Source organism: Martes martes (assembly GCF_963455335.1).
Source record: "Martes martes genome assembly, chromosome: 10".
NCBI lineage: Eukaryota > Metazoa > Chordata > Mammalia > Carnivora > Mustelidae > Martes > Martes martes.
In genome coordinates this window covers 13678116-13690764 of record NC_137898.1, presented here as the reverse complement: position 1 = coordinate 13690764, position 12649 = coordinate 13678116, and the positions used below count along the sequence as shown (strand labels likewise).

Sequence of the window (12649 nt, the reverse complement as noted above, 5' to 3'; positions counted from 1 at the left end):
CTTGTGTTCTCCCAAAAAGCAATAAAACAAAACTACACTAATAACCACTACAGGTGAATATTAAGAACAAAGGTAAGAAGACTTAATTGATCTCAAAGTGTTCATATATAGAAAGTTTCCAAGAGGACTAAAAAAGTATAAAGTAATTACAGATCTCCATTAGGATATGTCTGAAACACTAAATTTAAGGTTCCCAACTAAACTAATTGGGATTTTTGTCTTTATATGACAGGGATTTAGGATCACTAAAAACAAATGAGAATTTTATAGAATATTCAGCATATACAGACACATACATACTTGAATGTATATACATGTATATCTATGTGTGTATATATGTGTGTGTGTATATATATATATACACACACACATGCATATACATATACACATATGTGTCTGTGTGCAAAACAGGGAAATTTAGTGAACTTTTTGTAGCAAGAATGCCATATATAATACAAGTACATTTGTATATATATGCATAAAGTTGAGCTCTACAAAATTTTAAAATTGGTTATCTTACAGGGTAAGGTTTTAGCTAATTTTGAAGATAGATCCATTAAAAGACTATTGCAGTAATCTAGGTGAAAGATAATGTTGGCTTGGTTTTTGTAGGAATGGAGGTGGTAGGACATGGTTGATACAGATATTTTGAAGGTAGAGCCAACATAATTATCTGATAGACTGGTTATATAGTGTGTGAGAAAGAGAAGAGATCAAATTCTTCAATATTTATCTATTTATTTAATTTCATCTGGGCAAATGAAAGTATAGAGTTGTAATTAACTTGAGATAAGGAATGCTGTGTTTGGTGCAAATTAGGGTCGTGCATGAGGAATTCAGCTTTGGGTCATGCTGAACTGTTGTTTGATACTAATATGAAGATGTGAGTAAGGGGTTGAATTTTAAGTCTGGAATTTGTAAAAAAAAAGGTCAGGACGGGAGATATAAATTTAGGATTTTTAGATATATAGATGGTAATTCAATTTACAAAATCAAATAATCACCACGGTAGAGTGTAAACTGAGCTACTCTAACCTTAACAGTCAGAGAGAAGAGGAGGAGTAAGCAGAGACTGCGGAGGAGGGACCCACATGGTAGGAGGAAAACTCAGAGTCTGGTTTCCTGGAAGATAAGAAAATCTTTCGAGGAAGAGTAAGAAATCAACTGTGTCAATTGTTACTGATAGATCAAAAAGATGAGGAATGAGAACTGACCATGGGATTTGGCAAAGTAAAGATTCCTGATGCCTTAGACAAGAGACATTTTGTGGAATGACAGGTTGCAAGCCTGATCAGAGTGTGCTTGAGAGAAAATAGGCAGAGCAGAACTGCACACAGCAAGGGTATTCAACTGTATTGTATGTTTAATTGTTAAGATGAGTGCGAGGAATTGGATCATTGGAGGTGAAGGCTGTAGGACAAAGGGAGAAGGAGAGAAAAGTTGGGAGGTCAGATAGGAGATGGACAAATAGGATCAATCATCAAAGACTTCACACCCATATACACACACACACATATATTAATTTTAAATAAAATGGGTTACTGATTTACTTAAGGAATTTTTTTCTGCTGCCATAAGAAAATAAAGAGCTTTAATACACATATTCTCAGGGCATTCATAGAGCTAATCTTACTTATAGCAGAGAATAAACTATTTTACTTTCCTGGTATTTTTTTCTTTGTCCAATTGATTCCTTTGATTTCTTTCTTATCCTAGCAAAAGAATCATCCATTCTGAGACAAAGATATGAACAACCACACAACAGTGACTGAATTTATTCTTGTGGGATTTGGGGATCATCCAGAACTACAGTGCCTTCTTTTTATGGTGTTTCTAGTCATCTATATGATCACCGTGTTTGGAAATCTTGGCATGATCCTATTAATCAAGATTGACACACGCCTCCACACTCCAATGTACTTTTTCCTCAGTAACTTGTCCCTTGTTGACTTCTGTTATTCTTCTGTCATTACCCCTAATATGCTAGTGAATTTCTGGGTGGAGAACCCAGTCATTTCATTTAACGGATGTGCCACTCAATTCTTCTTTTTTGGTTCCTTTGCTGGCATTGAGGGCTTCCTGTTGGCTGTGATGGCCTATGACCGCTATGTGGCCGTCTGCAAGCCTCTTCTTTACACCGTTACTATGTCCCCTCATCTTAATGTCCTTCTGGTGTTGGTCACATATCTTGCAGGCTTTCTGAATGCTGCCATTCACACTGGCTTCACCTTTCAGTTGTCTTTCTGCCACTCAAATGTCATCAACCACTTTTTCTGTGACACTCCGCCCCTCCTGAAACTCTCTTGTTCCGATACACATGTTAATGAAGTAGTCATTTTTGCTTTTGCCAGTTTTAATGAACTGAGCTGCCTCCTGATTATTCTCATTTCTTATCTGTACATTCTTGTTGCCATCTTGAGGATCCGTTCTGCTGAAGGAAGGCACAAAGCCTTCTCCACCTGCGCTTCACACCTGATGGTGGTCACTATCTTCTTTGGCACAATTCTGTTCATGTATCTGCGCCCCAGCACCAGCTATGCAATGGACCAAGACAAAGTGGTATCCGTGTTTTATACAGTGATTATCCCCATGTTAAATCCTCTCATCTATAGTCTGAGAAACAAGGAGGTCAAAACTTCCTTAGGTAAAATTTTTAAAACAAACTCTTTTTACTTCTGTGTTTAGAATTAGGAAAAGAATGGGATTTTAGGACTCTGGGGGAAACATAGAAATAACCAAACCCACCTCCATTCACACTGGCTCTATTTCACTGCATCATCAGTTTTGTTATTGTTGTTTTTGATAGTGGAGATGGACCAAGCATGTTGGCATCCCAGGGAATGTGGTGACTCTGTATAAATCCCACTAATTCCACAGAACATATATGCTTGGAAATAATCAAAGATTGCATCTCAACTCCCTGTTCATAGGCTCAAGACATGGTATAAAAAGTGGATGAGATAGAGAAAGACTGAATACAGGAGGGATGACTCCATCTTCCCCCATTTGATGGCTCCATGATTGAATGGTGGTGTACGAAAACTGCTAGAGGACAGGCAATAAGGAGTAGACTGACCCAGAACTTGTCCAGAGGACCCAAATAGGCTTAGAGACTGCTTCTTATCCTCAGCGAACCAGGAAAAAAAAATCAGAACTTAATCCTGTCAGAGGTGCTGAAGTTAAGCATTTTTCTTTCTTTCTTTCTTTTTTTTAAGATTTATTTATTTATTTTTAGAGAGAGAGAGAGAGAGAAAGAGGGAGAGAGAGCATGAGCAGGAGGGGCAGAGGGAGAAGAAGAGAAAATCTCAAGCAGACTCAATGCTGAACATAGAGCCAACATGGGGCTTAATTTCATGACCCTAAGATCATGACCTGAGTTGAAACCAAGAGTGGGACACTTAATTGACAGCACCACGTAGATGCCCCCCACCATGTCAAGCATTTCTAACCTGGACAAGTAATCTGGATCCCTGAGGGAACAAGTGATAAGGGAAATATAAGCAGGGATCATAGAACAAGAACACCAAGGATCTGTATACCAGAGGTTTCTGAACTTAGAAAGGATGTATTCCTTATAAATCCTGTAGGTAAAGTGTCATGTTGTAAGCAGTTTAAGCTTAAAGAGCTAGAGCACAATAGATAGACTTTGCCTAGTGCCTTAGCAAATAATCATACATATCTGTTTTAACACTGGCAGGAATTTCATTGGGATATATTTAAAGCTTTCAGTTGGTTTGACTGGTGTTTTCTTCCTTGGGGGTATCTCCACAGTAGGACTAGATTTTCTTTATAGTGATGACTGACATGTTAGCAGGAAGTGTTTCAAACTGTTTGGAACTGGGTAAAGTATACTAAGTGTGACCCTGTTGTATCAATTTGCCGTGGAAAGACTAGTGATCATAATAGAAAAGTAGGCACTTAAACAAGATGAAAAAATAATTTTTGCTTTCATTATAGCATAGAGTTTTTGTTAAGAAACTGAATCCAAATCTTATCCTTTTATCTTCCTTTATTCTTTATTTCAGGCATTGCATAACAAAAACACATTTTCTATCTCATCATTCTTTTTCTGGAGAGGTCTTCATAGTTCAAGACACAGGACAAATTTTACCTCCTTTACGATTGCCCTGACCCTTCGTCATCCCTCCCAAGGTAGACACTTACCTTGCCCATTCTTGTGATCCTGTAGATATTGCAGCTCTAATCAAGCTCTTGGTTAGAGAAACAAATTGTAAAAATACAGTGTAATATATAGAGACTAGGGGCACCCGGGTGGCTCAGTAGGTTAAGTGGCTGACTCCTGGTTTTAGCTCAAGTTGTGATCTCAGGACCGTGAGATTTAACCCCATATCAGGCTCCACGCTTATTGGGGAGTCTGCTTAAAGATTCTCTCTCTCTCTCTCTCTCTCTCTCTCTCTCTGTCTCTCCCTTTGTCCCTGTTCTTGTTCACTCTCACTCTCAAATAAATTAATAAATCTTTAAAAAAGACACATAGACTAAGAGGTCCTTAAGAAGCAAAAGCTCTTTATATCAACCTACACATCTCCATGCCTTTATAAGCAGGCCATCAGGAAAAGTTTAAAAAATTAAGAAAGAGATCATTCCAACTGAAGACACAGGGTGATGGAAGACAAAATGTCTTCTGGCATCTGGAACTAAAAGTCGTCTAGAACCACGATTTTAGAAAGTCAGCGTTAGAGAAGTTCCCTGGTAGCTGGTAGGATGAAGTATTGGATATCGTTTCATTCTTTTTGAAACAAATTGTCTTGTCTTCTTTGAATTTAAACATTTTAATAAGCATGATTATTTCAGCATCATATATCTTTCATATTATGTAAAGTAAATGTGATTTTAGTACATCAATAGAGTATTCAGGACTTTTTCAATGGAGGAACACAAAGCTAATTCAAACTCACCCAGGCCTAGAGGTCTCAGTGCCATGAGGTTTCTGTGTTTTTTCTCTCTCTCCTTCTGTCTTTCTGTCTGTTGTTTCCTCGCTCCTACTAGGAATTCACTCATTGTCTTGCACAGACTTTTCACATGGTGGCCTCAGTTTTACCTACTTTCAGGACAATTGCATTACAGGCAAGGCTGTATCTCTTTAGAAAGAACAGCATTGCCTGAAATGGCTCAGATATTCGTCATGTGCATGCAAGTTGGGTATGTATGTATTTGTGTATGTGTGTGTACGTTGGCAGTAAGGGTGGAATTATGAACTACCAGAAGAAATCTTGCTTTATAATAGCTAGTGCAGTCCACTGTATATTTACTCAGTATAATTAAATTCCTTGCCTACTTACTGCTCATTTACGGACTCCTAGTTTGGGAAATGGCACTTTATGCTGCTTACACCTCAACAGAAATGTTAAAACTAGTGTTAATTTTAATAGTAGATGGGTTAGATGTTCTCCCATGTGATGCAACTTGTGAATTCCTGCCTATTTTCTACCGTGCCTATCACAGCACATAGAAGTCTGCTTGTAGAAAAATACAAGTATGTGCAGTGTTGTTAAAAGTACACTCGGTTGCAATGATGAGTAATATTATTATATTGAAAATGATTGATTTGAGCTTACTTTTCACATAATGAAATGATCAGGGTCCCCTCAACTAAGAGTATTAAAGCTACTACATTCTGGCTTACTTAGCCTGCTGACTACTACTTACTCTAATATATTTAACAACAAATCCCAGAAGTCAGAAGCTTCTTAGTATGTTTGTGATAGTTACACATGAATGTTTGGATTAGACTAGCAGCCAGGCTCTCCTTATGGGGTACAGGATCAGGAAAAAAAAAATCAGGCCACAAAGCATTACAGACACAGGACCTTTAGGGCAAAACTTGTAAAATGCAGCTTTTGCTCCTTTGGTTTTTCTATAGTTTTTAGATTTGAGGGTTTTATGTGCTTTCCCTTTTCTGCTTTTGTCAGATTGTATATAAACATATAAACATCATCCTTTACTGTACTGATCATTCAGTGTACTTGATTCTCTAAGAATATGCTATTTGTGATGATGGGATTTCAAAAAGTAAATGGTCCCAGCAGGCTGGGTAAAAACTCTTTGGGCCCGTATTGTATAGAGAAAGTCCAAAAGTGGTTGCCTTGACAACCCCTATTCACTAACTGAGAATTCTTCATTTAACCACTTCTCTTCCTTCTCTCTTTTTCATACCTCACACCGCTTTTCCTCCCAGGCTTCAGTGACAATAGAAACGAAGACAAGAGAAGAGCTAATAGATAAGCCAGATAGCTTTCTGGGTTCCATGCTTGATATAACTGTTTAAAAAATCTCTACTAAAGAATGAGTTTGAGGAAAACCTTAGCTCTCAGTGCTTAAATTTTTGCTCTGCATGTTAATCTATCGCATATAATTCCAGTATAAAAGAGCTCTTATAACATTGTACCCCAGAATTAACAGTAAATAATTTGATCTGCTGGACTCTGAGGAAGGCACAATTTAAAATGTAGAAATTTTAAATGTAAAGCCCAATGCAGTCTGACTAACGTGTACGGCCAGGTAGTCCTAATTCCAGTTTTCAAGGCTCCTATATAACTGGGGAAAGTGTGTGGGAATAGAGCAAGTAGAAATGCCACAAGCCTCACCCTTCTTAGCAGGATTCCCTGCCATTTTCCTGGGATTGCTGCAAGCCTTTGGTTAATTCCCAGAATTCTGAAAAAGTTGACTTAGATACCTTTTGCCAGTGTTCTTTTTTCTTTTATGGAGGAGACTTTACTCTACCATCCTGGAAGTTGATCCCGCACCCCCCAGCCCCCCATCTAAAATATTTCTGAGATTCATTTACATGTATGAGTAGTATGTTCATTTTTATTTCTGTGCAGTGTTCCACTATATGGACATATGAATCTATGCATTTGCCAACACATTTGAGCTTCTTTGAGGGCATGTGTTCTCTTTTGTCTTGGGTACATAGTTGAGAGTGGAATTGCTGGGTCATGGTTTTGTAAGAAGGTATAACTTTCTAAGAAATTTTATAAGAAATAATCAGTTTTCTAAAATAGTTAAAAATTATTTTACATTCCATTAAGTGGTATATTATTGAGTAAGAAAAAGGTTAAGGTATAGACAGGGAGAGGGAGAGGGCCCCTGACCAGGCTCTGAAACCCTGGCGGGCAAAAGAACTAAGCCAGAGTGAATAAGAGATAAGGGAATGGACCAGACTACATGGCCCTGGATGTTAGGGATTACACCACAGTGTAATCACAGAAAATGACCAGACCTGAAAGAAGTAAGTCATTAAGGGTGTTGCCAATAGTCCTTGCTCAAACCAAGATGGCACAAGAATCTCAAGACCACAAGCTCCCTGGTCTTGTTTTCAATAAAGGACCTGCCCTGGAAACCCTCCATGGCAGCCCATTCAGGGACCTCTCTCACTCTAGAGAGCTTTTTCTTTCCATTCTGCTCTCACTTTCACTTAATAAACTTCCATTTCCCTTCACCCTTTTGTGTCCCCAAGATTCATTCTTTGAAACCATGAGACAAGAACCTTGTAATCCTTTAACATTATGAGAGTTCCAGTTGCTTCCTTTTTTTACAGTTGGTTCAATTCTTGCTGTGGAGGCCGGATGTGAAGCGTTACCTGTCGTAGTTATAGTTTACCCATCTTTGACACTTACGGATACTGAAACTACTTTCATGTGGTTTTTGACCATTCATGTATCTTCCTTTATGAAGCATCTGTTACCTTTTGTTGTTGCATTTTGATCAGTGAGCTTTGGATGATCTTCATCTATTCTGAATACAAGTCTTTATCAGAATAACTCCATAAGAATATCTTTTTTTCTACTCTGTGGCTCACCTTTTCATTATCTTAACATTATTTTTGAAAAGTGCATGTTTTGAAACTGATGACATAAAATTTATGTATTTATTTCACAATGAATGATTTTTCTGTCTTTTCTAAGAAAACTTTGGTTACCTCAAAGTCATGAAGACATTCTTTTATTTTTGTCCCTAGAGGACTTGTAGATTTCGTGTTTATATTTATTCCTGTGATCCACACACATTAATATTGGAGTTTTGGAGCATGATGTTGTAGAGAGCAAAATGGAGTCTCTCATGTCAAGCAGGAGCCTGTTACTGACAATGGCACAAGCAGCTGAATGTAATGGCTCTAGGAGATATCACCGGCACCAGCATCAGCAGACACCCCAGAACTGATAAGGAGCAGAACCAGAGGAGGTCTTTGTAGACCTGAAGCCAATTAAATTCCTTTAAAAATGGGAACACTTTGGCAGCAACCGTCAGACTCTTCAGACATGACCCCTCTACGTCTGAACACTTAAAAAAGGCAGCCACTGCCAAAGGTGCTGCCCAACTGATCTCTGAACAGAACTGCTTCATCTAAAATGGAGTTGGGGGGTTTCCACAGGTAGAGCTCTCATGTCCCAATTCTCTAGTCAGTTGCAGACCCAACAAGAAGGGATGGACTTCACCATGGGCTTGACCTAGCACATGGACACTACTCTACTACTACAGGCTGAGGAAGAGACACTGTCCTCTTCAGCAGCTCCTTTTATGCCCACCCTAGCAACAGCTCCACCAATGAAAAGCCATCACACTCTACTCCCACTTTCCTCCAATGGACTTTTAGTTCTAACACCCTTCCCAACGTACCTCTTTTCTCCTTAAGATGTGCTCTTCTCCTTTGTTCCTTGGATTTGCCCCAAATTTTACCAGTTTGTCCTGGATTGTAATTCTCTTTTATTCCCAAATAAACTCTTTTGTTTTCCTTGCTGGTAAAATAACTAGCAGTGTCCATTTTGAAGGTTTACACCACCATTTAGAGATCTAACAAAATCAGATGGCTCTCTTGTCTGGGGCAGCCCAATCGCTTCTCGGCCTTTTGGCTAAGATCGAGTGTTGTCTGGGGCAGCCTACACTTTGATTCCTTGGATTGTATTAACCTGGAACTATCCATGCCCTAGAAGATACAGACCAGAGAAAATATCTCTAGATTCTTTTATTCTCTACCAAGTGCAGTGCCAATGTTCAAACATTCTTTATCCTACTTTCAACCCTCCTCTTAAATCACCAGTTTTATGAATGAGCCATTTTATGAATGATCCTGGCTTTCATTCTCATCTTCGATTTTTAGCATGTTGATGAAATTATCACAGTGGGGCAGATTGGTTCCAGTATAAAAAAATGGTGTCAGCTCTTTAAAGGGTCCTCACCCCTGATCTATGCTGCTTCCTTTCATTGGCTACATTGTTCTTCTGCTTAGTACATTCTTTCTGCTCCTCAAATCTCTCACACCACCTTTCTTCATTAGATAACCTAACTTCAGTATATACAGAGAAACACTGAAGGCTTTCTGATGAGAATTCTCTCGCCTTTACTATGCAAAATATAAAAAACTTATATATTCACATTTTCCTTCTTCCATGGTAATTAGAGGTGATGGCTAATTACACTATCTGTGCTTATGATCTCATGCATTCAGTACCAAGCATGTACCTAGATAATAGATGGAGATATTGGCCTCCAAGGAGAATCTAGGATCTCAAGGCACCAAATCAAGGTTGTACCCTTGATGAATAAAGACTGTTTTGATTAGTCATTCAGAATTTTTTCTAAAATACTCTAGAGAATGTTCCTGAGAAATACATTATAAATGTTTTCACCATGTTTTTACAAAATGAGGGTAAGTCAACTTTTACAGGTAGGTCATTTTCTATATTTTTTCACTAAGAATAGACTTGTTCTTTTGTATGAAGATGAATATCCTACCAATGTGGACAAAATTAATTTTCTCAACTGTACTTGATTTTTCTATTCATATGTTAATGATTTATAGCATCTCTAAAAGGTCAATATTATGTGCAAGCCCTTCTGATGTATATGTGAAAACTAAATAAAAATAGCTTTAGGCACAGCTTTTGAGCCACGTTGTTTTCCTGTCATAACTTATTTTCATAAAGCATCAAGAGAGCGGCTCCAGCTGAAACCTAGGACTACATTTAAACATCATCTGTGCTTTTCAAAACAAATATGTTCATGTAAGTGTTAGTTGCTCAAAAAATGGGGAAAAAAATCTCCGCATTCTTCTCCAGATACTTAGATACTGTATTTACTGTTTAAGTGATACTTTCTTGGAAGAGTCTTCTCTGAATGTTTACCTGAAAGCATCCTACCTTCATTTTTCTTCATAGTGTTTGCTTCTGGCATCACATTCTATAGCTTTGTCTATGTGTGGATATTTGTTACTTCTCCTACAACATATGATTCATGAGGATGGGGAATTTGTTCAAGGCTATAAACCCAGACTTACAACAGAAAAAAATATTTTCAGTGTACACATATATGTACACGTAAATGAGTGAGTAGATTTACAAAACACAGAGAATAATTCTTCATTCAGTACCTTCTTAGTCATATGTCAAGAGATAAATTTACTGATTCATTGCCTTCTGAATAAAATTAAGAAAGACTACTATGGGTTTCAGGTGAAAATTCTGTAATAATTATTTCTTTCATTTTGTTTATTTGTTGTTTTTTTAGATTTTATTTATTTATTTGAGATAGAGAGGTAGTGTGAGGGAAAGCATGAGCTGGGGTGGGGAGCACGGGGAGGGAGAGGGAGGAGCAGACTCTGCATTCAGCAGGGAGCACAAAGAGGGGTTCCATACCTGCACCCTGAGATCATGACCTGAGCTGAAGGCAGACACTTGACCAACTGAGCCACCCAGGTGCCCCTATTTCTTCTACTTTGTATCTGAAATACAGGGTATCCGATCTACAGAGACCCTGGAAATCTAACTACCTTTATCTTTCCATTTGAATGATACAAATAACCCCCTGCTTTTCATACCTGCTTTTAATTCCTATACTTTTCTTTTTATAAAATTTGAAAAAAAAAATACCACATATGGAGTTCTCTAAGAAGGCAAGTATAGATGTGATTTTATACACACACACGCACACACAGGTGAGAGCAAGAGCAAGAACAAGAGATAGAGAGATAAAGAGAAGGAGGTAACAGAGAGACACAGGACAAAAATACTTATATAGACATTCTGAAGAATTTCATAAAAGAGAAGAGAAATTTCCTAGTAATTCTTCAATGAGTAAATGATAAAATGGATGGAATAAATGCAGAATCCTCATTTCTCTGCCACTCTCAGTTTTCAAGGAATAAGAAAATGTCTTCTCATAACCACACTATCGTGACGGAATTCATTCTCTTGGGACTCACAGATGACCCAGTATTAGAGAAGATCCTGTTTGCGGTGTTTCTGGTGATCTACTTAGTCACGCTGGCAGGGAATCTGTGTATGATTGTGCTGATCAGCGTCAACTCCCACCTCCAGACGCCCATGTATTTCTTCCTGAGCCACCTCTCCTTTGTAGACATTTGCTATTCCTCCAATATCACTCCCAATATGCTGCACGATTTCCTCTCAGACCAGAAAACCATCTCCTATGCCGGATGCTTCACCCAGTGTCTTCTCTTCATTGCCCTGGTGATCACTGAGTTTTACATCCTTGCTTCAATGGCATTGGATCGCTATGTGGCCATCTGTAGCCCTTTGCATTACAGTACCAGAATGTCTAAGAACATCTGCCTCTGTCTAGTCACAGTCTCTTATACTTGTGGTTACCTTAACGGACTCTCCCAGACCCTGCTGACTTTTCACTTGTCCTTCTGTGGCTCCCTTGAAATCAATCATTTCTACTGTGCAGATCCTCCTCTTCTACTGCTGGCCTGCTCTGACACCTATGTCAAGAAGATGGCGATGCTGGTAGTTGCCGGTTTGACTCTGTCAAGCTCTCTCTTCATCATTGTGCTATCCTACCTTTTCATTATTGCAGCCATCTTGAGGATCCGTTCTGCTGAAGGCAGGCGCAAGGCCTTTTCTACTTGTGGCTCCCACTTGACAACAGTCACCCTATTTTATGGAACCCTCTTCTGCATGTACTTAAGGAGTCCATCTGAGAAGTCAGTAGAGGAGTCCAAAATATTTGCAGTCTTTTATGCTTTTTTGAGCCCAATGTTGAACCCACTGATTTATAGTCTAAGGAATAAGGATGTGATCCATGCTATGCAGCAAGTGATTAAGGGAAATATCTTTTATAAAATTGAAATTTGAATCTCTGTTCTTTTGAAATGACTAATTGCCTATGATAATACAGTGATTAGAAATAAATAACAGAGAGGTGCTACCTGTTATACAGTTTATGTTCTAATTTCTTTTTGAGGATTATCATCATTTAGTTCATTCCCTTAACTTATAATAAAATTTCTTTCTTTCTTTTTTTTTTTTTTGCTAAGCAAGGAGTTGTATTCCTATTTTAGCAATCAAAATGTGGTAATATCCAGATTTAAAATCCTAACTGAAAAATGTACTTGAGGATCATTATACAAGTGCTTTATATTTTGTCTAAATAATCATATGCTTCCTTTTATTTTTTAGTTCTAAGACCACTGGGGCTTCCCAGAACCAATCTTTTTTTTTTTCTTTTAAAGATTTTCTTTATTTGACAGAGAGAGATCACAAGTAAGCAGAGAAGCAGGCAGAGAGAGGGGGGAAGCAGGCTCTCTGCCGAGCAGAGAGCTCGGTGTGGGGCTCGATCCCAGGACCCTGGGATCATGACCTGAGCTGAAGGCAGAGGCTTAACCCACTGA

The 12649-nt window shown here is 38.4% G+C and overlaps 1 protein-coding gene across 1 annotated transcript; it reads left to right on the top strand.

Annotated features, from left to right (window-relative positions):
• Nucleotides 1-1746: 1746 nt before the first annotated feature.
• Nucleotides 1747-12113, top strand: LOC308350697 (uncharacterized protein; the record flags this gene model as incomplete). Its single annotated transcript, XM_080816208.1, has 3 exons — nucleotides 1747-2677; nucleotides 7559-7677; nucleotides 11148-12113. The coding sequence occupies 3 exons, from the start codon at nucleotides 1747-1749 to the stop codon at nucleotides 12111-12113; spliced, it is 2016 nt and encodes a 671-aa protein (XP_080672334.1).
• Between the last annotated feature and the right edge of the window lie 536 nt (nucleotides 12114-12649).